The sequence below is a fragment of the Stegodyphus dumicola genome, chromosome 4 (assembly GCF_044657685.1).
Source record: "Stegodyphus dumicola isolate Sdum_Otavi_A_Nest chromosome 4, ASM4465768v1".
NCBI classification, from domain to species: Eukaryota; Metazoa; Arthropoda; class Arachnida; order Araneae; family Eresidae; genus Stegodyphus; species Stegodyphus dumicola.
The window spans coordinates 137,488,757-137,514,315 of record NC_140771.1 but is presented as its reverse complement, the minus strand read 5'-3'; the positions used below and the strand labels follow the sequence as shown (position 1 = coordinate 137,514,315).

The following is a 25,559-nucleotide window of genomic DNA, read 5'->3' as shown; positions in this document are numbered from 1 at the left end:
CCCTCCTGCCATCAAAGCTCTGATATCTATCAAATTCGTTAAAGTTACGTGGACAGAAATGGCGGCATGTTTGAAGCTCAGTATTTAGCGTTACCAAGGTTATCATAATTTTTCATATATCGCTCCAAAATGTCGCCAAACAAATTTCTCGCCAAAAAGGACTAATACTAAAGCTGTGCCGTTTTGCCAAATGATACTGCAGGAGAACTGCAATATCATTTGGCAAAACATCATTATCATTATTTAAAACATTGTCATTCCCTTCTTCTTTATCACTAGCTTCTGCAATTTCTATGGGAACAACAACAATATCAGTTTCATTCTGGTCATTATTAACATTATCATAATCTGTTTTTTCATCAAAAAATCTTTGAAGGGCTTCTTCTAATGTAAGATACCTTGCATTTTTTCAGCATTTTTAAAGCAGCCAGAACATGAACCACAACATCGAAAGGAATGAGTGAAAAAGGAGATTGATTACCCGTTTCCTGCTGACGTTGCATCACCGCAACACCTGTTTTCCCTTCCTTCTCAACATAAATATAAACATTTGATTGACGTAATGTTCTGATAAATGGTGACCTTGACTAAAAATAGATTACTCATAAAGACGGCGATTCTTTCGTTAAATATTTTCAGCAAAAATACCCGGTCGAAAATTTTGCTTAAAGATGAGATTAATCATTATAAACAAAATGATTGTTGAAGGAATTGTTTTCTTCTATGAAGAAATTCTAATTCTCCTATGAAGAATTTGAAGTTAGATAGATTGATGCAGTAATTCCAAGTTTAAACTATGAGGAAAGCAGTACAAAAAGCTACAGTTAATTATGTTGCAATTAGTCCTGCTGCAAAAGATCATTACAGAGCATGTGCAAGCAACCTCTGAAGAAATTTTACGACAACTCACTCATCAGCTGCCAGTATCATGACCATATGTTCTCAATCACTTATCTGTCATATACTTTGGGATAATATATTTTCAAAAGATTCAAAAATAATTATAAAAGGTAATCTAATCTGCATGTTCGCATTTGTACAACCAAGAAATATTATCGAGGTTGAATATTATATAATTTCAAAATGATCAATAAGAAAACTAAGAAATAAATGCTTTGCTGACATTGTGCTCTTTTTTCAGATAAAATATTTTTAACTAACTGTTTATCCTGACCTCCATGAGATTATATATATATATATATATAAAAAAAAAAAAACAGATTTATAAATTATGATATAAATACTTTGTTCTCTCTTTATGCCAGTTTCAGAAATTTATCACAGCCTATTAACTGTTATTGTACTTATTCTCTACCTTATCAAATTAGATCGTCAGTCTCCATATTCAAAATACAATAAACCCTGTCATGACAACCATTTCTGAAAGTAACCAGCTGTACAGAAACCAGTACAGAATCTTGCTGAAAATTTGATAAAGGAAACAATGAGGAAATGTGTTTCTTAGGTAGCCGCTGTTGCCAAGGTTTGGGCGGAGCTAAATCTACGCAATTCTCTGATTTTATTTTTTAAGTGAAAACAGATTGCTGCATACTTCAGGAGAACAGTGTACAAAAAATTACAGAAAGATATGAAGAAGAATTATGTTTTATTTTTTAATGTATCACATAATCCTTATTTAATAATTAAAATTTTTATTTTAAATTGATAAAGTATTTTTCATTTCATATGCTGATAGCATCAGTCTGCTATTATAGACATCAAACATAAGATTACATCATGCAAGACTAAAAAAAAGTTGAAAAAGTGCAACTAAAATCGAAAACAACAGAAGTATGTATTTACAGTATACATAACTTTATTACAAATTTTTATGTAATATTTTTATTTAAAAATCAGCATGACATATTTTTAAGAAAATAAATTTAGGTTCTCTTCTGTTATCTGGATCAGATCCAGAAATGTATGTATGCATACCTGTACGTATTCATGTAAATGTGTGTACAGTCAAAAGTCGTTAATTCGGACACCCATAATCCGGACCTCAAAGCTACAAACTTTCAATGCGCGTAAAGGTCTTACGCGCATGCATCGCATTGACGCATGCGCGTAAAGTTGCGTTCAGACGTGGGCGTAAAGCACATAGAGGCATAGTCATAAGGGCATAAAATATGGGAGACCCGTTTACACCTGCGAAAACGAGGTGTAAGCCATGGCCAATGAGAGAAGCTAAATTTGCGCTTGCGTGGAATGTCTACAACTTTCCCGCGCTGTTCTCCCGCTCGATTGATTTCCCGCGTTCGTTCTGCTTGTTTTTTTAGTTGTGTCATGGCCTTTTCAGCTCGCCACAAAGTGTTACTGTCTCAACAGAATGATCTTTTATCTGCCCTTCTCATTAGCCAAGAGGATGAAGGTAAAAAAAGAAAAATAACAAAATGGTCTAGAGATATTTTTTTGAAAGACCAATACTTGGTTGGCACATATCTTTCTGTACAAAGCAGTATGGAATATTTCTGCATTGTACTGTAGTACTCTCTATACTATAAACATGCACATGCATATTTATATACTACATAAAACCTTATTCAATTTTTATATATAATTTCTCTTAGGAGAAATACGATATTCTAAATATGCCTAATTTAAAAAAAAATCTTGAGGATAACTAACAGATAGCCTGTATATAATATTTTTCTATTTTGCAGGTGTGAAAGCAGTTAAGCTAAAAACAGTACTTACCATACATTATTATTATTATTGTTATTATTATTATTATTATTTTCAATCAAATGCTTAACACTCCTTATTCACTGTCCCTGTCGATCACTATAGTAGTTTGCTGCACTACCAGTATCAATTATCACTAGTACTAGTATCCCACAACTGGTCACAATGACCAGCAAACACAACTAGTACAATACTAGGAAACGTTCACCCAACAATGTATTTTATGCTCAATCATTAAATACATTTTGCTGTCTTGCCAGCTGTTTGTATACATCTATTTTTAATAATTTGCATGTATAAGCCTCACCACTGAATTTAATTTCAAGATGTGCTGTCATTTCTATTTATGACCAAATTTCAAAAGTAATTTCACATTGACAAATTTTAGGTACCCAAGGTCTTCAAATACATCAAAATTATAAACATTCATACCTTATCCAGGAATTTCTACCAGAGAAATAGCATGAATTTAATGATCAAAATTCCGTTCAAATGATAGTAATAAAGAGTGGATAATAATAACAAATACTATTCATTAAATTATAGTCCATGTTATGAATTATGTGTGCTATTTAGTTTCATTAAAAGTAAATTCCTTTCATGGAGAACATAATTAAAAAACAGAACAGACAAAACTGGACTTTAACAGGAGACAAAACTTTTGACTGCTGTTTTAAGGATATTTCACTACATTTTTTCTTTCTTGGAATTCATAAGAGCATTTTTCTCAAAAGATTAATCTTTTATTACTTATACAAAGCTTACACCATTGAATTGACTACTGTGACTATTCTTAAATAAGTGAAAATATTTTTTTTTTTTTTAAGTAATATTTTTACTGTTAAAAAAACACAGCAAATTCTTGATATTGATTTGATGTTTTAGTAAAATTAATTCATGAAGTTTGTTTGGAAAGAAAATCAGCATTTGAAGCAAATACCAATACAATATTTCCAGCTTTTTTAATAAATTTATTCTTAAATACAAAAATAATTAAACAGGAAAAAATTACAACAAATAATTAAAAAAAAATTATAGACAGAAAGAAAGTAATAATAATAATTTACACAGAAAAAATAAAATTTTTGCAAGCATGCTTTTTTTAAAGAATTTTCATAATAAAATGAAAAATATTGGAAGGGATCAATCATCTACAGGATCATACACAGCGTGCATAATCCTGAGCTTAACTTTCGCTTTACGAGTTTCATCCATATTTTTCAATATAAATTGAAAAACTCATTAAAAAATGCATGTCATCATCGCAGATTTCTTGCGAGATCAACTCTTTATTTCGTTCGGATATGATTACAACTCATTATTTTGTTCGGATACGATTACAACTCATTCGGATACGATGTGTTCCATATTAAAAAAAACGTCGCCTTCGATGTGACTGCGAAATCATCTTAAGAAAGCCGCTTCGCTCTGATTGGTCGACGCTTATCCCAAACTCGGCGTAAAGTTGAAACCTTGGAACCTTGTGCCACAAGCCCTAAACCAGATTCTGTGACGTAGCAGTGACTGGTTGCCTTGGCAATGGAGCTCGGCTTTAACTACTTATGTCCTTTACGCCCTCGTCTGAACGGGGCCTAAGACCTTTACGGCTGCACATATGCGTGTGCGCATGTGCATAATACGTTTACGCATGCACGCTTAGTGTATAACGGACAGTATAAGCTAAAATTATCTAATTATCTATTTCAGTTAATGTTGCAGATTGCATTCTTCCTTAATCTTCGAATTGGATCTGGCTTATTATTTTTTGCAGACTGTTAGAGCAATTTTATAAAAGTAAGCTTGAACTTTTGATTATGTCAAATAGAATTTCTGATGCTGGAGCTCCCAAAGGATCTACAAAGGTATGAAAGCAAAAGTATGTTTCGATGTCCATCAAACAAAAAGTGGAATTGCTGCAAAAAATGGATAAAGGCATATCCTTTGTTTCTCTAACCATTCCGAAATCTGTTTATCAATTTCATGCTGCTCTGCGGCGGGGAAGGGGGAGCAAATGCTGCGGTGCGCAATGAACTGGAAGTTGATCTGTCAGCACTATCCTTATCTTCAGGGCAGATATTTTTATTTTATTTGGCTTTTAATTCCTTACTAAATGTAGTATTTCATCTCTATGTACTATGTCTTTGACTTTGATATGATTTAAATCAAATTCCTCGTCATTACAGTTCGCTTCCGATAGTGAAGAAAGTGACACAGAGGTTATTGAAAAGGAAAAAGTTTCGATTGACAAATTAGTCAGTATTCTCGACACAGCAATTATAGGACTTGAACAGCGGAACTTTGTAACTGAACAAGAAATTATGTCTGTTTATAGAATTAAAGAGAAAGTATTATCACATAAAACGAAGCAACTTAAATAACTTACATTGAAAGAAGTGTTTAATAAAGTAAACATAGAAATATTAAGCTTTTTTTTGTAAATTTTGATACCCTTTAGATCATAATTGTTCTTTATTTCATAAATTACAGTTTCACATTTTCAATTTTATAATTTCTGCATGCCATCTTACCAGATTTAAACTGATGATGTATAATCCGGAAAAATTGATAATCCGGAATCGCCGAAGTCCCGACGAGTCCGGATTAATGACTTTTGACTGTATACACATACATACAATATATGGATACAAACATATATTTCTTAATCGGATCCGAAAAATAGAAGGGTACCTAAATTTATAATAAATGATACACAGTGAGTTTATTTTAAAACAGGAGGAAACAAAATCATTATTCCAGTCTTATATTTGCATTATTTGAATTCATTATTCAGTTTAAACTAAGCAGGTCCATTGTTACAGTTGTTCTAGGTATGCTCTACTCCCACCCACTCTTTAATGTCCCTCTAAAATAAGGGTATTAATAAATAGAACTGAACAGTATAGTTAAATAATAGAAATAAAAGGTTTATATAAGGATTTTGTTTCCTTTCTTAAAATAAACACACTGTATAATTAAATTGCTTACCTCTACAAATAATAATTTTAACTAAAACTGAAAATATATTAGTTTTATAATACACGTTGTGATATACTTTGATAAAAGACTGCTGCACGCACATTGCATTTGCCTTTCATGTTGCTTGATTCTGTACATTTCATATTTCAAGCATATATGTACTTAGATAAATCAAAGGTTACTGATGTCATCTAATATTATGTAAACATTTGTAGAAATAAACATTGAAATAAATTCTTGGATTAAATATCCTCATTCTCTATCCATAACAAGTCTCTTCCAATAAACAGAAAGTTATCCCTGTTTAACATACTTGTCTTTCATTTAACTGCAGCTGAAAAAGGCGGCTCTACTCTTATATACGCCCTAAGATCACCAAACGTGGCGATATGTGTTCTGCGCTAGTTTTTAGCGCAATTGCGTATTGTATGGCAACCCTTTTGACGTTGAAAACTCTTTTGCTGGAGTGGTTTAATTGCTATTTGGTTTGTGTCGTGAAAGTTTTGAAATGGCCTATGTTGCAATGAGAGACGTGGAGACAAGATTTCAGTCGTGTATTTTAGATTGTGTGCAAAGTAAATTTAGTATTAAAAGATATGATGTTGGAGTTGTTAACCAGTCTTTTGTTAATGGGTGTGTTATGGGGATCAAAGTGTATTTTTGGAATTTCTGTGGGAGCCAGGACTTTTAAAACAGAATTCGGCGTGTCCAAAATGCAGAACTGATATAAGAACTTGGATGAAGAATGGTGTTTCTGATAGACTTGCATGGGTTTGCAGTCAAATGGTTGCTGGTAAAGTATGTGGCTGTCAGCAGAGTTTAAGATTTGGATCGTGGTTTTTGTGCAGTAAGTTAACTTTGGAGGAAGTTTTTATCGTTACTTTCGAAATTTTGAATCGCAGAAAGACGTGTGATATAGCAAAATTGTGGCACTTTTGTTCACAGACGTTGTGTGACTGGCAAAATTTTATTTACGAATGTATGCTGGACTTTGTATGCTCTGTGTCTCAGATGATAGGGGGAAAAGATAATGTGGTGAAGTTGAGTCGAAGTTCGGCAATATCATCATGGCCATCCTGTTGAGGGACAGTGGGTATTTGGAGGTGTGGAATGAGGGTCTGGGAGAGTATTTTTAGTGGCTGTACATGATAGAAGTAAGGAAATGCTGATTCAGTGTATAAAAGAGCGGATTGAGGTACAACTATTTTTTTGCATGGCAGGAAATCTTACAAGGATTTAGGAAAAGAAGATTTTGTGAGCCATAATATTTATTTTGTGGACAGCAAGTCTGGCTGTCATATAAATACCATAGAAAGTACGTGGGGGCATGTTAAAGCTATGTTGCCTAGTTATAATCGGAAATGGGATTTTGAGTTTTATTTGGTGGTCTATATGTTTTTCCATTGCTGTTCTGAAACTGGAGAAGATCCTTTCAACAAATTTATAGAAATTATAAGAACTGTTGAATGGGAGAAATTAAAAATTTTTTTGTAGAATATTTGAAGAAAGTGTTCGTGTTTTTATTGTTTTGGTAAATTTTGAAATTGATATTTCCGCTTTCCGAAGAAGTTTTCATTATGGTAAGTGCATTTTATTTTATTGATCTTATTTTATAGAATGTTACTATGAATTTCTGTTGTTATTGTTGTTTTTAAATTGTTTGTAATTTTTTTTAAAGTTTATTTTGTTGATTTGTGCCTAGCTTATGCAATTCTTAGATGTTTTTTTTAACCGTTTGACTGCTACGCGGTGCAAAAGCACTGCGTTCATTTCATCGAAAACCCCGACGCAGTTAGTTATTTTAGAATGCACTCATGTTACAAAGTACGCGTAAGGTCAGACTACATACATTCACACCCACGAAGCAATAAGGACAAACTGAAACTCGCAGCAGAAAAGCGCTGCATCGCGGCTTTCGAGACAAATGAACGCAGTGATTTTGCGATGCGCAGCAGTCAAACGGTTAAGTTAAAGGGGTTACATGGGTTTCACGGGTTCAAAAAAATCAATATTTTTTTGGGCTTATTAAAATCTACAACATCTCTTGAATATTGTCCGAAAATTTCAAGTTGATCCGAGTAATAGTTTCGGAGATACAGCCTTTTGAAGTCAGATGATGTTTTGACTGCAATGAAACCTACTTACGAAGATCTGAGTAAGGATGAGCTTTTGGAGCGATGTGTTGGTGGTTTTACACAAAATAGCAACGAAAGTTACAAACAGTTGATCTGGAAAATTACTCCAAAAATACTTCTAGCTGGTTCAAGGATCGTTGATATTGCTGCATTGACTGCTGCTTGCATTTTTAATGAAGGAACATCATCATTATTATTAATTATGCACTGTATGGATTTAAAACTTGGCCCAAATTCCCACAAATATGCCCGAAACATTGATGAAAACCGTATCTGCGCCACCGAGAAAAAATCTGCAAACGAGACTCGTGAAGCCAGGATCCGTCATAGACAGGAACAAAAGGAAGCCGAGGACATTGCAGCTGCAGCAGGTTCATGGCCCAGGAATCGATGATTCAATGTAAGTCAAAAAAAAAAAAAATTTTTTTTTCTTCCTGTTTTATGGTCACTCAAAACTTTAAATGCGTTTTTTTCTCAAAACTGTTTTTAAAGTCGGTTGTCAAGATTTCTCGAAGACTACTCCACCGATCTCAATGAAATTCTAAACAGGTCTTCGAGATACAATTTACAAGGACTTAGTTGAAGGATTTTTTTTTTTTCCGATTACAACTACTTTTTTTTCAAAATGCCACGAAATTTTTATCGAATTTTGCATTTTTATGTAAAAACCGCTGTCAAACATTTAATTTTTATTTTTTTTCCCCTTCGTCCAATTTCTAGTTTGAAGCCTTAACTAAAACACGAATTTCTTTTTTTTCACTTCAGATGATCCTGCTAGGAGTTCTGCTGTCAACGCGAATGCACCTTTTTTCTGAGGGCTTGTCGGGAATGACGTCACAATGGCGGAGTTTTTAATATTTTTTTTTCAAAAATTTCAAAAATTGTTTATTAAATATGTACCTTTAAGATAATAAAAAATTGAATTAAATATTTCATTTATTATATGAAAAAAAAATCTTGAAAATATGCCATTTTTACTCAGATGAAACCCATGAAACCCCTTAAACAGAATGGTGTGTACATGGTATTCTTTGAAATTTATTAAAGCGAGGTGTGCGTAGTTCATAGGTTCCTTCGCTGCCTAGATTGTCAATTCGTAGATGTTTTTTTAAGTTAAAACATATCGCTGTGTACATGGATTCTTGTCAAATATTTCTGGTTAGAAACTTTACGTTTTTGCTACCTAAATTTTTTCTTTTTGTTTTGGATTTTTAGCTTAAATTAAGCATTCAAAACGTGGTTTTTGCACATGCAAAAAATGCATTTTTGCAGACACTTTAGGCTAAAAGTTCAAAATGTAGACAAAAAATTTGGGTAGTAATATGGCGGCATAAAGTTTCTTGCCAAAAATGTTTAACGAGAAATTTGGCGACCTGATGGCGCATATAAGAGTAGTTCCAAGAAGACATGTATGTTCAGTTGCTGAAAATGCTCCTATTAAAATAATCTGCATCGTTTAGCATTGGCTTTATTCTTTTCAAACAGTCATCTGTTATGAATATGGGTTATTGTTTTTAATTTTTTGGTTCCCATTTTAAATATTTTTTCCTAAGAATCCATTAAAAGGTATTAGTAACTTGCAATACATTAACACTTTACATATTTTAATAATATACGTTTACTAACCATCTATTTCGAGCTGATAAATCCCATATTGGAGGCTTGGATGTTTGACATGGACCTTCTGTAGCTTGCTTATGATAAGCATATAATTTCAACATCAGATTTTCAGAAGGTTGAAAAGTTCCTATGAAAGATATTTAATACAAACATTAGCTTGATTCAATACATACTTATGAAAATGAAAATTTTCAAGAGTATTTCATTAGAGAGTCATATTTGATAAAATTTTAAGATACTGGCATATAAGTGTCATTAAATGAAAATATATTATTTATTGAAGCATTAGTTATATATTAAACATAAATTAAAACTCCCAAAATTCTCAATTTTTGCAAAATCCAGCTAACTTTGCTAATGAAACATATTTATCATAAGAAGACAACACAGTTCAAATCTATATGCAAAAAAAAAAAAAAAAAAAAAAAAAAAAAAAAAATATTGTCAGGCATGACAAGCCTTTCTAGCTTAACATGATTTTATTAAGATTCCTCTTTAAGTTACAATTATCTATGAATTTTAATTTTCTTTTATTCACATACCTGTGAATTTCATTTAACCCTTTACATGTGTGATATTATTTTTATAATTTTTTTAACTAAAACTCTACAAACTGAATATTATGATCCTAGAGACACATAATATATAAATTAAAAAAAATCTACTCTTGCCCATTGTTCTGTGGGTGGTGGTCGCATTGTGAAACCACTGTGCGTTTAGGAGTAGTAGGAAAAAATCTTGTCTTTTTCCGTGCACGTTTCCCAATAAATGACAAAATTTATGAATTAAAAAAAAAAAAAAAAAAAAAAAAAGTATGTAAGAATTGCACGATACACAATTTATTTACATTATTTTACAAAGTAAATCATCAGAAAAATTAAAAAATAAACACTTATGTAATTTTTCTATAGCAGTGAAAATATAAGTACCTACATAAGGACATTCGGATAAGTGGATAAAAAAACTCAGTAAAATAAGAATAAAAAAAAACTGTTTTTTTTTTTTTTTTTTTAATTTCAAGAAAAAATTTTTTTGCGACACTGTTCAAAGCCCGTTTTGTCTTTTTGGTACATGCAGAGACCCACACTGCACGTTTCACAAATGTATCTTGTTCTATGATGTTTCTTCCTTGTGCTACAAAATGTACACTGCCCTGATCTAAATTTCACTGGTATATTGCCTGCGTTATTTAGTTTCTTTTCATCTGGCATGTGAAATTTGTGTTTTTTTATGTTAATGGGCGGGGGGCTTGGTCGTTTTGGCTTTGGTACGGATCATTTGTTTCCCATTTATACTTATTTTATTCGTATTTCGACTCAAGATATTCAGAAAAATATTTTAAATTTAAATAAAACTTTATGCGATTTCTAGTTTTAATTATAGCAAAGTATATTTACATTAAATTTAAACCACACGAAATAATTTGTAAAATCACAATACTAGCTTGGAGAGCAAGTGTGCTGAGGTCAGAGAAAAATCGCTGGAAAAGAAAGACCTTTTTACTGAGCAGTTGCATGTATTGTTTAGCAATAAAATAACACTGAGGTTTCAAAGCCCCTTATCTATATCCAGGTAAAAATAAAAATTCCTATTTGAAAAGCGAGCAAACGCCACTGTGAAGAGTAGTAGTTTCACGGCATGACCACCGACCCTCTAGAGGATTGTGACACAATGCTCTAGCAGCTCAGTGGTCGCACTCTGAAACCACAAAGCAAATGCAATACATATAGAGGAGTTTTTTTTATACATCGCCGAAGTCCCCGTGAGTCCGGATTAACGACTTTTGACTGTAGTTATCTAGGGAATGACATACCAGAATATATATATGTTAAATATTTTTGAAATTGTGGCTTGTTATTTAAATAATGACATCGTGAATTTATCGAAAATCTCATAAAATTTTTTTACTCATTCATTTATCAAAAATCTCATAAAATTCAGAAATTTTTTTACTATTTAAGATATTTTTAAAACCCTATATCATTCCCTAGATAAAAGCATGTAATTTATTATTTTCTGACTTTTTTTAATATAACTTTAATATTTTTTCATATAGAATGTTTCAAATTGTTTTAAAATTTCTTGTAAATTTAATATTTTTTTGCAGGATAATAATAGAATATATTAAATTTTGATATTGCATAATTAATCTCTGTAGATAATAAATTAGAAAATGTGTTTATAGTATACTTATACTGCTTTTTTGAAAAAAGTGCTCCGAACGTAGTTGTATACCTTAATGACAGGAACTGCTAAATGCAATCTTTGTGCTCATACATACATTACACTTTTCATGGAATACAGTCAGTCAGCAAGCATTATCAGTTTTCTGGAACTCAAAAGTATAAATAACAAAGTATTTTTCTGAAGCTGATATATGTATGGTAGAGCAGTATTTTTTTTAAATGATATATATGTAATAATAAAAGCACAAGGAAAGAAAAGACAGAACACTGTAGATGCGTGATTAGATCCATATTGAAGAAGAATTTGATTGCGTAGTATGCTAGTAATGCTAACTTGGTAACATCTAAAGAACTTGGCAGTCGAGGCAGTTTTAATTCCATTTTTATTTCCAATTGATATTTGTGGCCACAATCACTTGGCACTCTAGACGTGCCTTTCCACAGAAGATTTACATTTTTTAGATAGAAAGCAAGCCAGCGAAATCACATCTTAGCACAGTAGCGAGCAAAAGCTGATGTACGTAGTTATGAAAGATGGAAGCACGCGAAGAGAAAAGTTTTGGTTTACAATTCGGTGATTGGTTGTCAAGAGGCATCTGGTATTAACGATTACGTAAGATCGCATGATTAATTTGAATGACGCAATGCAGATACATTATTACGATTTTAGAATAGAGAGGAAGAATTAATCTTTATAATTATATTATAATTCTGATTCATACATTTTTATCTTACATATTTCCCCCCTTCAAAAAAAAAAAAAAAAAAAAAAAAAAAAAAAAAGGCGTAGCGACAGAGAAGCCTTTTTAAAGAGAAAGAGTTAAAGCACTAGCAAATAAAAAAGAAAAACATAAATCATAAAATTTTGATTCTATAAAAGTATAATTTATAAATATCAATTTTTTTAAAATAAATTTTTAATTTTTAGAGTCCTATTGAATTTTTCAGCATTTCAGTCCAAAAGTCTTTTTGTTTGAGAGTTCACATAATCATAATTCTTCAGGGAAGGTTCTTGATATTACAGAATCTCACAAAATAAACTTTTACACAATCATTGCTTATAATAAAATGTAATGCACATAAATATTTATGATACTTATTTCCATACTGATAAATTATAATTTAACATCATAAATAATAGGATTAAGATCTTCAGAATTTATGGTTTCACCGTTATCATCTTTCATTTACAATTCCTGATTTTACCAAACTGGAAGCCTCGCAATACTTCTAAACAAACATATCCATCACTAGGGCTGTCCTCTTGAGCTAACCAGCGTGTTCTCTGCACTGGTGGCCCAGGGTGCCTAGGCAGTTACTTGAAAAGGCCTCCGTTCCTTGCATTAAGGTAACTGGCCTTTGAGAACTGCACTAATACATTCCATAATAAAAAAAATATAATAATAATAATATAAAAAATTTACATGCATTCATAAAATGAGAGCCTCCAACATTATCTTGCATGAAGAGGGTAAAAGGAACAACTGTACAGAGGTAATTACAGGCCTCTGTTGAAGGAACCAGTACACCCTCATCATACTATACTTAACACACAATAACCCATAAATTTTAACATGCATTTACCATAATTTTATATTACGTATCTGTAACAATTTCACTTATTTTTTTACACCTACTTCATTTTTAGAATAATTATAAAATTAGTATTCAAAATTCTCAACAAAATTTCAAAAACATAAAAACTTATCTTAATATCCTTCCCTATGAATAATTTAAATAGCTTAAAATTAATTACTTAATTTGCTCACACATAATTATGAAAAATTAATGAACAAGAATTTCAGATTTTCTCAAAACAAATTGCAAAAATTTTAACCAAAGTTGAAATGAAAACTATAGAATCCGCAGCACATTAAATAATTTAGTTCCTGAGCTAGATTCACACGAATGTAATAATTTTCGAGCTGTTGAAAAAGCAGAAGTGCAAATAATTTTCTGTCGCACATACTTGCAAACACTAACTCAGATCAACCTTGAACTCGCTGTAATGCTTAATTCCTAAACGGTAATTCACTGATGATTTCCTTTTCACTAGGCATTCGAACTTCTCAATTTATCGAGATATTACTTTTAATCTGTAAACACTACGCGTGATTATTTTTTGAAGCACTTGCAAAACACCACAGCAGAAGAATGATCTGTTATTTTTTAAACACTGAAAAAACAAACTTTATGATTCACTTCTTTCACATTATCTTGGATTTATCACCAAACAATGATTTGAAGAGCAGAACTAAATTTTCCATTGAGGTTTCAGGCTGCAGGAAACTATCCTACCGTCTTAATTGTCATAATGAAAGCAAAGAAAAGGAAAAAAGACGGAGCAGTGTCGATGCATAGTTATCCTAAATTGAAGAGGAAGTAATCTGATTGCGTTGTAAACTAATGAATGTGTTGACTTCGTAAATAAAACTTGGCAGTAGAAATAAAACTTGGCAGTAGAAGCGATTTTAATTCCAGTTTTATTTCCAATTGATATTTGTGGCCACAATCACTTGGCACTCTAGTCGTGCCTTTCCACAGAAGATTTACATTTTTGAGATAGAAAGCAAGCCAGCGAAATCACATCTTAGCACAGTAGCGAGCAAAAGCTGATGTACGTAGTTATGAAAGATGGAAGCACGCGAAGAGAAAAGTTTTGGTTTACAATTCGGTGATTGGTTGTCAAGAGGCATCTGGTATTAACGGTTACGTAAGATCGCATGATTAATTTGAATGACGCAATGCAGATACGTTATTACGATTTTAGAATAGAGAGGAAGAATTAATCTTTATAATTATATTATAATTCTGATTCATACATTTTTATCTTACATATATATATATATTGTAGTGTAATGTAGTGAAAGGATTTTAATTAAAATGGATTTCATATTTACTATAATTGTAAGTTCATAGGCAATAAACAAATGCACGATTTCTTTTTTAAACATTGGTAGTTCTTTTGGTTGGTAGCTCGTGATAGGATTTAAAATTGGTACAGTAGCTCAGAAGCTCCATAACTTAAAGACTACTGCTTAAGGGCTAATAAAGGAAAGGAACAACTTTTTATTTGGCATATAGTATTTTAACCAAGACTACTGATTTCGAAAGCAGCAGGTGCAGGCCCATCATCATCAGGAGAAAAGAAATTCAATAAAAAAGAGAACTGTATTTCATTGCTGGAAATTTAATCAGAATTTGACATTGGTCTGCAAAAATTATCCAAAACACTTTTCCAGTCGATGAATTGGATTTCTTTAAAGCTTTGCCCATTCACAAAGATTTATCTTATTTAATTAATGACTAATTGTAATCTAGTTCTTCCTAATGCTTTTGAAATGATATTAACGCAATTTTTCATGTTTCATTACTATTTCTGTGAACAGATGGCACTACCTTGCTGTTCATTTTACTGCTTGACTTTTGGCATAAATATAGCTTTCATCTTTGATGACTTTATCCTTTATCAAGGTATTCCTGTGAAGTACTGTATGTTATGTCTCCCCTAACCAGGGTTATTTGAATTGACTATAATAGCAGGGTATAATTCATGTTGAAACAGGCATATCAAAAGCATCAAAGATTATCCCCCCCCCCGATGATTAGGAACCTGTGCCTGACCTTAAAATTGATAATCTTCGTTAAAATACACACCAAACAAAAGGCTTTTGTGTTGCTCAATTTTTGTTTTTATATTGTTCTAATTATTCAAGATTTTTGTTCATATTTCACAACTTAAGCCTAGCAGGTCTGCAAAAACAGGTTCTTTTCATCAAATTTATTGGCAGCAATCTTTTATCAAAAAAGTGCGACTAGCACATCTGTTCCGAAATCACTACTTGTTCAGCAAATTATAATAACAACTCCATATCTGAAGTGAAAACAGAAAGACACTATAAATTAATGACAATTTCTGTAAAAATTTAACTATTCATCATTTTAAAGATGGTCAGAGTATTCAAAATATCTACAAAATCTTTGACATTTCAACTGTCTTTGATGCATTAAAACGATGAAACTGTTCAAACGCACTGAAGTTTAGTCTAGCTATTCCAAGCTAAGATGAAGAAAGTGGAAATTTATCCTATACAAAATCCAGATATTTGCACTAAAAAACTTGCAGTGGATTTAGGACAGTTTGCAATAAAAGCTAACTGCAAAACTGTTAGAAGGATCAGCCAACCCAATGCCTTGCCGCATCACACGTGACTATTGGTCACGCCCTTTTCACCTCCTAGTTTGTCCTCTGGACCCACCCTGAGCATTCAACTCACTGCATCGCTCGTAGTAGCAACTTATGTGATGACAGCCTCAACAAAGCGAGCAAATTTACAAGCTACTCACGACTTAAAACTGCAACTGGAGGGAGGATCATTACAGCACATGGCTACAGTATGCAATTAGCATGAAATTTTTTGTCAATAACAAAACACAGAAAATATGCCAAGTTTTCACAAAAATCCAAAATATGTAAAGACATGTCACACTGAAAGAATATTATATATGCAGACAAGTCAAAATTTAATTGATTTGGGTCTAATGGGCGAACTGCTGCACGGAAAAGCTGAATGAAAAACTGAATTTGAAAAACCCATCACCTTGGGTGAAGAAATAATGGTTTGGAGATGCTTCAACACCTCTGGGATAGGAAATTCAGTTTTTTACAGAAAATAATGTGAATCAGTATACATATATAAATATTCTTCATGAAATCCTGAATACATCTGCAAGAAAAGTTGGAATGAGAAATATGTTCAAGGTTACATCAGAGTAATGATCGTAAAAATACAGCCCTAAATAAATAATCACTAGTGGTTATTATACAACTATCTTGAAATTACCTAAATTCTCCCACATTCTTCGGACTTAAATCTTATTAAACATGTATGAACTGAGTTGCAGAAAAGAATAAGAAAACTAGACATTTCTTTGGAAGGTCTACTAAAAGCAATTATTATGAAGGAATAAAACATTGTTAAGCAAAAAATTTCGTTGAATGCATGGCAGAGAGAATGAAAAGTGTACTTTTAGTTACAACATAATACTGAATGTATGTTATTTTCATCTTTTTCAGAAAATCATATTTCAAAGTGTTTGAAAACTGATGCGAGTTCAGTTTCAGAAATTTCTGAATAAACTCTTTTTTAATAACAGAAAACATTTTGAGTAATTTTTCTTCAAAACAACCATGTTTTAAAAATGAGGATCAATAATAAACGTGGAAGAACATTAAAGTTATTTGGAAGCACTTCCGCAGAGAACCCGGTAAATGTAAACATCGCCAACTTTGGCGATAATAGTTCAAACCTGGTAACTCAGCCGATTTATCGTTTTCGCTTTTTCGAAGTTTGCAACCATTTCTCTTGCGTTCATTTTGTTGAGATATCACTGTTGTTGTTCGCATTTGCAGATTTACATTATTCTTCTCTTATTTATTATTATTTTTTCTGAAATTTTAACAACGAATAGATAGAAATATTTTCGTAGATAGAGACCAGTTCTCGGTTCGGGATGAAAGGAAGAAAATACGGCGGGAGGGGTGAATGCTAATTTGTAACACAGCTGTTTACGTTGTGTTCTTAATTATTAACAGCGCTAAGAAACATGAGGTTTCCAACCTCTAAAATAAGTCAAAATGTGCATGTGCATTTTAAATAATTAAGTAATGCTTTTATTTTTATTATTGGTCATTGTCATCTAAAATTATGAGCATAAATCAATTTTTATGGCTTAAAATTTTAACAAGATTATATATTGTTAATGCTTTTCTAACAATAACCTTTCAGAGGATGGCAGGTGTGACATAAATACATGATTAAATTGAAATAAAAAAATATTATTGACTACCTAAGATGACAGAATAGTTTGATGCATCAAAATTGTTATTGTTTTCTGTGTTAACTGGAATTTAAGACAATTTTTTTTTTTTCGTATATCACGTTTAACCGGTTAATTTCAGTATATTAATAATAATTTATATTTTTTAAATGAATTTTTATTTCCGTTATAAAAGCTTAATATATTCTTTTCTGTACTAACTTGAATTTAATACAAATTTATTTTCGTATATCACATTTAACCGTTAGTTTTACATCTACATGCTTATTATCTGTAAATTTTTACTACCATATGCTTAATATATTGTTTTGCTTGCTAATTTCAACTTACATGCACTAAAAATCACGTTTACGGCTCGGCACATCGTCGATGAACCGCGAGCTTGGCGAGTAAAAATGCAACGGCGCCAACGGATTCTTTCCCTAAGCGCCAACGGGTTCTCTGCGGATGAAAACCCAGTTATTTCACTAATATTTTCAAATAAAGTACAAAAACACAAGTGTTCGAAAACAGACGTGAACCGCTGCAATTAGCTCTTACGGCGAGCGCGAGTTCATTACTGAGCGTCTGTAATTCACATACATACAAGGAATTATTAGAGTTGTAGCGACTCCCTTTAAGCATAATATTATGTAAACAAAAACGAGTTCGTCTTGATGATGTAACCTAACGTCTTCTTTTATTACTGTGAGTTAAATTATGCTTAATCCATTCTGGAATTATTATTTAAGTTATAAAATTATTTCATGCAATGACTCAGTACAGCGTTCAGAGCAGAGTAATAGACACCGTTCACGAAAGTCTCTCTTACCATTTAGAGGGAGACTATGAATTATTTCAACAGCTGCTAAAAACTTATCTTTCGTTGTCATTCTTTTCTAGTTTTAAGTACAAGCGCATGTAAAAGTATGAAATACAAGTACACTGTTTCCGGAACTATTCGCCTTGCGCACGTCTGCAGCAGAAGCAAAGAATCTCTAAGGAGATTCCTTACAGATTCTTTGCCAGAAGTGGGCTTTCAATTTTCACGCAACAGAACAATGCATATGCGCATGCTCGGATACTTTCGCCTCGGTCGGAGATTACATTCTAAGATAAAATAATAGCGCAGCAAAATGAGACTATAAAATATAGAAGTACACTTCGAAGCAAGAACTTTATTCTTATAAATTTTTATTAAATTTCCAAATGATAAATGTTGTCAAGAAGTTTTGACAACAATATAAAGCATTTCTTTTTTTTCATATTTCTGCATATTTATAATAAAAAATAAGAAACTTCTAAACTTCTAATTTAAATGAAGGGCTCTTTATTAAGAATGAAGCTTCTTTCGTTTTAAAAGTAAGAAAACTGAGCTCTAATTTATTGAAAAGATATAGTGCACAGTATAAGAACAACTCAACTCAGCAGCTGTTCTAAAACGTGTTTTCTTAAATAGGGTGCTGAAATCCGAATATCTTTAATGTTCATTAAATTTGAGCTAATATTGAAAGTTAATTTAGCTCTCATTTTTTATTGTAAAAATGGTTGTGAATATTAAATCTTTCTCTAAAAATCGGAAAAGGAAAAATGGAAAATCAAACGCTAAAAGTAATTCTAAACAAAAATTTCGACATAACAGAAAGAAATACAAAAAATTAAATAAAGCGGATGCAGACAATGACCAGAAAATTATGAAAAGTACTTATGAGAGTGATGTCAAATCGTCTGCGTCAAGTGATTCGGAAGAAGATTATGAGAAGAAACCAAGATTTCAAAAGGCGGTCAAAGTAAGAAATTTGCTTCCTATTAAAAGTAAACAAGGATTAATGTTTCGATCTGAAATAGTTCAAGAGAACGACGAAGAAAATTCCGATACTCCAAGTAATCTGCCGGTTAATAAGAAACTGTCTTTAGTTGAACAATACGCAGTGCAACGAAATATTCTTGAAAATTTAAAACGTAAGGTAGCCATTTTATGTACTTCGATTGTTGAAGATCCAGAAAGTAATATTGTTGCTTTAAAGGAACTTGTCATCATGTTCCAAGATACTACGACTCAAATGATTTTAAGGGAGAAAAAAGTTTTAGCCTTATCATTGCTGCATGTCTTTTCAGATATTATTCCAGGATACAGAATTAGAGTGCAGGAAGAAAAAAATCCCAAAGTTAAATTAAAGAAAGAAACTAAAAAATTGTTAGGTTTTGAGCAAGCTCTTTTGCGCTCATATAAAAAGTACCTTGACATCCTGTACGAAAGGATTCGAGAAATGAAAAGTATTCAGAAAAAGTCTAACATTTCAGTAAGTAAAGGCAAGGTGATACGAGAAATTGGCTTGATCTCTGTTCGGTGTATGTGTGAATTGCTTAGTACTAAGTTTCATTTCAATTATTTTAAAAATATTGCAAACAAATTAGTACCACTTGTTGCTGATTGTGATGAGAAAGTAACTAACATCTGTTGCCAATCATTTGAGAGACTATTTAGAGCTGATAAATTGGGTGAAGCTTCATTTGAATTAGTTAAGCAAATTGTAAATGTTATTAAGCAGAGGAAGTTTTGTGTGCCAGTAATATTACTAAGAACTTTCTTAAGCTTAAATCTAAAGGAAGCAAAAGTTGAGATTGACAAAATAGACATGAACAAGGGAAGAAAAGAATGGCGTATGATGTCCCGAACTGAGCGTCAAAACAAGAAGAAAATTAAGGAACTTGAAGCAGAGTTAAAAGAAGCTCAAGCATATGAATGTGAAGAAAATGTAAAAAAATTTCATACAGCAACATTGAATAAAATATTTTGGGTCTACTTTCACATTCTTAAAGATGGTGACAAACCTGAACTTGTGGCTCCAGCTCTTGAGGGTTTATCAAAATTTGCTTTTTTGATTAATTTAGAATTTTTTGATGACTTGAATTCCGTGTTATGTGGCATGATGGAGAGTGGAAAACTGAGTGATGTAGAAAAGCTGCATGGAGTCTATACATTATTTACAATTTTGGCAGGACAGGCAGAGTCTCTTCATATAGATCCTCATAGGATATATTGTCATATGTATGATGGTTTGTTGAAACTGAATCACTCTACTAATGTCGAACACTTTGATCTTACTGTGAAATGTTTAGAGTATAATATTTTGAGGAAGAAAAAGAAAATATCATTCAATCGGATATTGGCTTTTGTGAAACGTGCCTGCATAGTGTCCTTACAGACACCCATTCATGGTACATTAGGTTTGTTAAGTTCAGTTAGAAACATAATTCAGAGTGTAAAGGGTAGTGATATATTATTAGATCCAGAGAGCACATGTGGTAGTGGTATTTATTTTCCGGAAATGCAAGATCCTGAACATTGCAATGCACAGTCTAGTGCTTTGTGGGAGCTTCATATCTTGAAAAAACATTACAATCCTGTCATTCAGCTGTTTGCACAGCATATTCTGCATGCATGCCCTAATCAAGGCAGACATTGCCTACCAGATAAACTTTCACAGTCACCAGAGGAAATTCTGAAGTTATTTGCTGAAGTTGGTGTGCAAAATAAAATGGACTTCCTTGAAGACAATGAGGAACCTCCAAAGAAAAAATTCAGATTTGATCCTGATATAAACAAAATTTCATATGAAGATAATATTGATTTGCGTATCTCATGTGACAAACTAAAAGATATGAATTTCTTTTAAACTATGTAAATAAAAATTTATAAATTAATCTATTTTAAAATTTAGTCATACTAAACAGAAAAGTTTGTAAAATGTGTATACCACTTACATATTCTAATATTAGGAAAATTTAACCATTTATTGAATATTTTAAACTGTTCATATTAGAAAAATTAGAATTGGGTTCCCCTTCGATTAGCGGCAATTGTTTGTAAAATTTTGTCAATGAAATCTCATTTCTGGTTACCATGATAGTTTAACTTTGCTTTAGCCTCCTGATATTTTTTAAATAAAAATTAATTGATGTGTACATGGACAAATTTAAAGCAGTGTGCAATGCCTAGTCTGTGCAATTCTGGGATGTTTTTTTAAGTGAAAACAGATCGATGTGTACATGGACACAGAGTTTGTGCAATTCTTTGACTTCTTATTTTGGTTTTGTGTAGCGGCCATCTTGAAATTGTGTCTTCCTGCCATCGATCTTGGTGTCAAAAAAGAATCGCAAAAACACAAGGGGCACCCAATTGTAAACTTTTACTTAGAAAATATAATATAGGTATAAGGACACTTTTCTTCAAAGAGCAAAAAAATATTGCTCATTAAAGTAATTCAAATCATAGGCTTATCAAATTATTACCCTTATTTATTTTTTGAAACCAACATTAATATAGATGTAAATTCTGTGTGATTTTAAAGCTACAAAATGCTTATCTAGTAAATAATAAATTTTAAGAATTTTTCTGTAATTCAGAAATGTGTTGTACTGGCAGTTATTAAGTTAGAAATTCAACTTGTAAGGTTAGCAGTCTGTAAAAGAGAAACTTTTAAAAAGATCACTTTTACGGCGGATAAGCCGCGAGGAAAAATGCAACGGCGCCAACGCATTCTCTGCGGATGAAAACCCATATGGGAAAATATAACCATTAATTTTATGCAAAAATAATGCATCATATTTTCTAAAATTATAATAGCAAGAAATCATTAAAAAGTCTTCTGTATGTTCATTAAAATCTTGTTTCAATTAAAACAAAATTTATATCTAATTTTGTAATAATAAGTCTTGCATCATGTTAATGAAAGCTGCTTTAAAAATTCTAACAGCTGAAGATATTTTTAATAATAAAAAGGAGGGAGTGAAATGTTCATAATTTTTGTTTAAATTTTTAAAATTATTGTTGGCTAATCTTTAGAATATGCTGACAGGTACTTTGGAGACATTTTGGTAAGGCGATAAAGGTTACTAGCTAGGACTTTAGCAGTGTACATGGATAAAGAGTGTGCGCAGTGCCATTTTTGTGCTATTCTGGGATGTTTTTTTAAGTGAAAATAGGTCGACGTGTACATGGATACCGTGTATATGCAATTCTTAAAAACGCTGCAAGCAGTGGGCGATTCTGCACTTTGTCCCAATTTCGCACCTAATCTTCGTCATGATTAAGTACCTTTGTTCCATAAAAGTTCTAGCATAAGTGTAATTCGGCTTGCAGATTGTTGGAAAAAAATGTTGAGTAAAAAACAAAAATATGCCTTTACTTCATGAAAACGAAATGGCGTCCAAACAAAAACTAGCAGGTTGCTGTAGCAGGGTTGGTCGCCAAAAAATTGCGAAGTTACCATAATCCAAAGATTAACCTTATTGTTTATTAATTTTGCAGAGTAAAATGCTACAGAAGATTCCCATGTGATTAAGGAGAATGGATAATTTAAAATTCATACTCTTAAAATGTTTCGGTACACTGCAACATATTCAAATTATATGCAGGAAACATGCAAGGATTGGTATTTATGAAAGCGATGATTTTTATGTACTGTTGAGATTCTGTGGTAACTTTTTTAGTAATAGAACTGAAAACTAGGAAAATTTATAATTTAAAGTTCATACTTTTCTTGAAATGGTTATTTATAAATACCTGTGATTGATTCAATATAGAGTAAAGTGCAGAATCGCCCACTGCTTGGCACGTTTTTAAGAATTGCACATACTCTGTATCCATCTACACGTCGACCTATTTTCACTTAAAAAAACATCCCAGAATTGCACAAAAATGGCATTGCGTACTTTCTTGACTTTATCCATGTACACATCGACCTATTTTCACTTAAAAAGTCAAAGAAAATTGACAAAAATCCAATTCTTCTAACTCTTGTAAAAAGCACCTAACAAATAAGTGGGCGATTCTGCACTTTAGCCTCAAAATATATGCAGAAGCCTGGAAATAATTGCTATTTAAGGATATAATTATCTTTTTTACTTGCCATAAGGGTTCATTGGTAATTTTGTTAGTAAAAGAATGCAAAATCACTAATGGCATATAGTGAAATTTCATCATAAATTGTTTGGATATATAATATCAAATACAAAGCCAAATAATTGAATATGTATAAAGTTCTGTAATCATGTAACACACTTTTAATTATTTTTTTAATTTTAAATGGCACAACTAAAATTGATTGTTGCTTTGACCATTTTTTTTTTCTTCTTTCTATTTTACCACAGTTCATATTTAATAAAAATAGTGTTTTATTAGCATCATCTGCAGTCCCCTGCCAAACCTAATCAGCGCTGTTGTACAAATGTCTAGTGAGCGTCTTTAGACAGTGACAACATTAGAGATAAATTGCCTACGGTTAACACCTAAAATGAAGTATTGACATTATGCATGCAACACTTAAAATGAAGTGTTATGTGGCATGATGGAGAGTGGAAAAGTGAGTGATGTAGAAAAGCTGCATGGAGTGTATACATTATTTACAATTTTGGCAGGACAGGCAGAGTCTCTTCATATAGATCCTCATAGGATATATTGTCATATGTATGATGGTTTGTTGAAACTTAATCACTCTGCTAATGTCGAACACTCTGATCTTACTGTGAAATGTTTAGAGTATAATATTTTGAGGAAGAAAAAGAAAATATCTTTCATTCGGATATTGGCTTTTGTGAAACGTGCCTGCATAGTGTCCTTACAGACACCCGTTCATGGTACATTAGGTTTGTTAAGTTCAGTTAGAAACATAATTCAGAGTGTAAAGGGTAGTGATATATTATTAGATCCAGAGAGCACATGTGGTAGTGGTATTTATTTTCCGAAAATGCAAGATCCTGAACATTGCAATGCACAGTCTACTGCTTTGTGGGAGCTTCATATCTTGAAAAAACATTACAATCCTGTCATTCAGCTGTTTGCACAGCATATTCTGCATGCATGCCCTAATCAAGGCGCCGTTGCATTTTTACATGAACGGCATATAAGAAAACCAAAAGAATTGCAGTTTATCTTTTAATTTTTCTCTAAATGTGCAAACATTTTGTATTTTGTTAAAACCTGCAGTCAAACATATTTATGGATGAATTCTACATATATTTATACTATAATAAAATAACATTGCAAGAGAATTGAAATAATATACTAAAAACATTGAATATTAAATGTACTGCTTAACACCATTATCTTAAAATTAAAGACAATTTACATATCTGATAAGTGAAATATTGGGAAAATATAAAATTAAAGAGATAGTAGAATTGTAGACAAATAAATAATATTTCATTTTGATTATTTATTAACACATTAAGGGGTTAGGTGACTTAGGAATTTTAAAAAATTTAAAAGAAATTCTTTTGGTTTAACTATCTAAGAAAGCTAACCTGAAAGGACAACTGAATCGCACAGGAATTGGCTGAGGAATGACAAAGAGGACAGTTTTGCATTGCATTTTTGAATTAAAGTCTTGAAAAACTTAAAAAGTGGGAACAGCTTTTAGTATTGTTTCTTTTTTGGCGATTTTTTGATTTGGCGACAACTTCTGTCGCCAAGGTAGACCAGACTTTGAAGATCGAAAAAAAAAAAAAAAAAAATGGCGGGTTGTAAACAAAACCCGATGTAGACTAAATAGCAATCCTAAAAAATAAGTTCTTGATTAGAATAAACAGTCTTTCTCTAATTTTCAACAAATTGCAAAAAACAGTTTTCTCCAATTTTCAACATTTCTAGTACTGCTATGATAAATTCTTGAAACACTGCCGTAAATAAGTTTATGGCAGTGATTATGTTATGAGTAATGAAATTTACAAAAGGTTAATATTTTAAATTGTTAGTTAATATTTATATCATAGTAGTATTTAGCTAATATTTTTAATTCACAAAAGGTTAATTTTTGTTATGAATAATGAAATTTAAAAAAGGTTAATAAGTGCATTTCAAACTAGTATATGTTACTTTAGTTTCTTAGATTCTGTTATTAACAGGAAGTAAAAAAATATTTCAAATTGAAGGAAATTAAATTCAATTATAATGAGTAAATTTTGTAGCAGTGTTAGAAATACTTTTATGAATTAAATTTTGTAAATGGTAAAAATATTAAGAAGTATGTATTTTTTTTAATCACTCAATTCATTACAAGTAATTTATGATTATAATTTAAAAGCTGAAATTAAATTATCATAATGAGTAAACTTTGTAGCAATGGTAATAATA

At 31.6% G+C, this 25,559-nt stretch overlaps 2 protein-coding genes across 2 annotated transcripts in view; one reads left to right on the top strand and one right to left on the bottom strand.

Annotated features, from left to right (window-relative positions):
• Nucleotides 1–18,481, bottom strand: part of LOC118193042 (acyl-CoA-binding domain-containing protein 5-like) — a 62,081-nt gene extending 43,600 nt beyond the window's left edge. The window contains exons 1-2 of the mRNA XM_035364081.2: nt 18,255–18,481; nt 9,423–9,543 (exon numbers count right to left, since the gene is read on the bottom strand). Of these exons, the coding sequence (XP_035219972.1) occupies nt 9,423–9,543; nt 18,255–18,315 (182 nt within the window). The 5' untranslated portion in view covers nt 18,316–18,481. The remainder of the gene's footprint in view (nt 1–9,422; nt 9,544–18,254) is intronic.
• Nucleotides 18,482–18,854: 373 nt separating this feature from the next.
• Nucleotides 18,855–21,142, top strand: Noc3 (Nucleolar complex protein 3). The gene has a single exon (XM_035364078.2). The coding sequence runs from the start codon at nt 18,967–18,969 to the stop codon at nt 21,100–21,102; it is 2,136 nt and encodes a 711-aa protein (XP_035219969.2). The 5' UTR covers nt 18,855–18,966; the 3' UTR covers nt 21,103–21,142.
• Nucleotides 21,143–25,559: the final 4,417 nt, after the last annotated feature.

Excerpts from the sequence above, each read along its gene's own strand:
- Noc3 (XM_035364078.2), top strand. The coding sequence starts at position 18,967 with ATGGTTGTGAATATTAAATCTTTCTCTAAAAATCGGAAAAGGAAAAAT.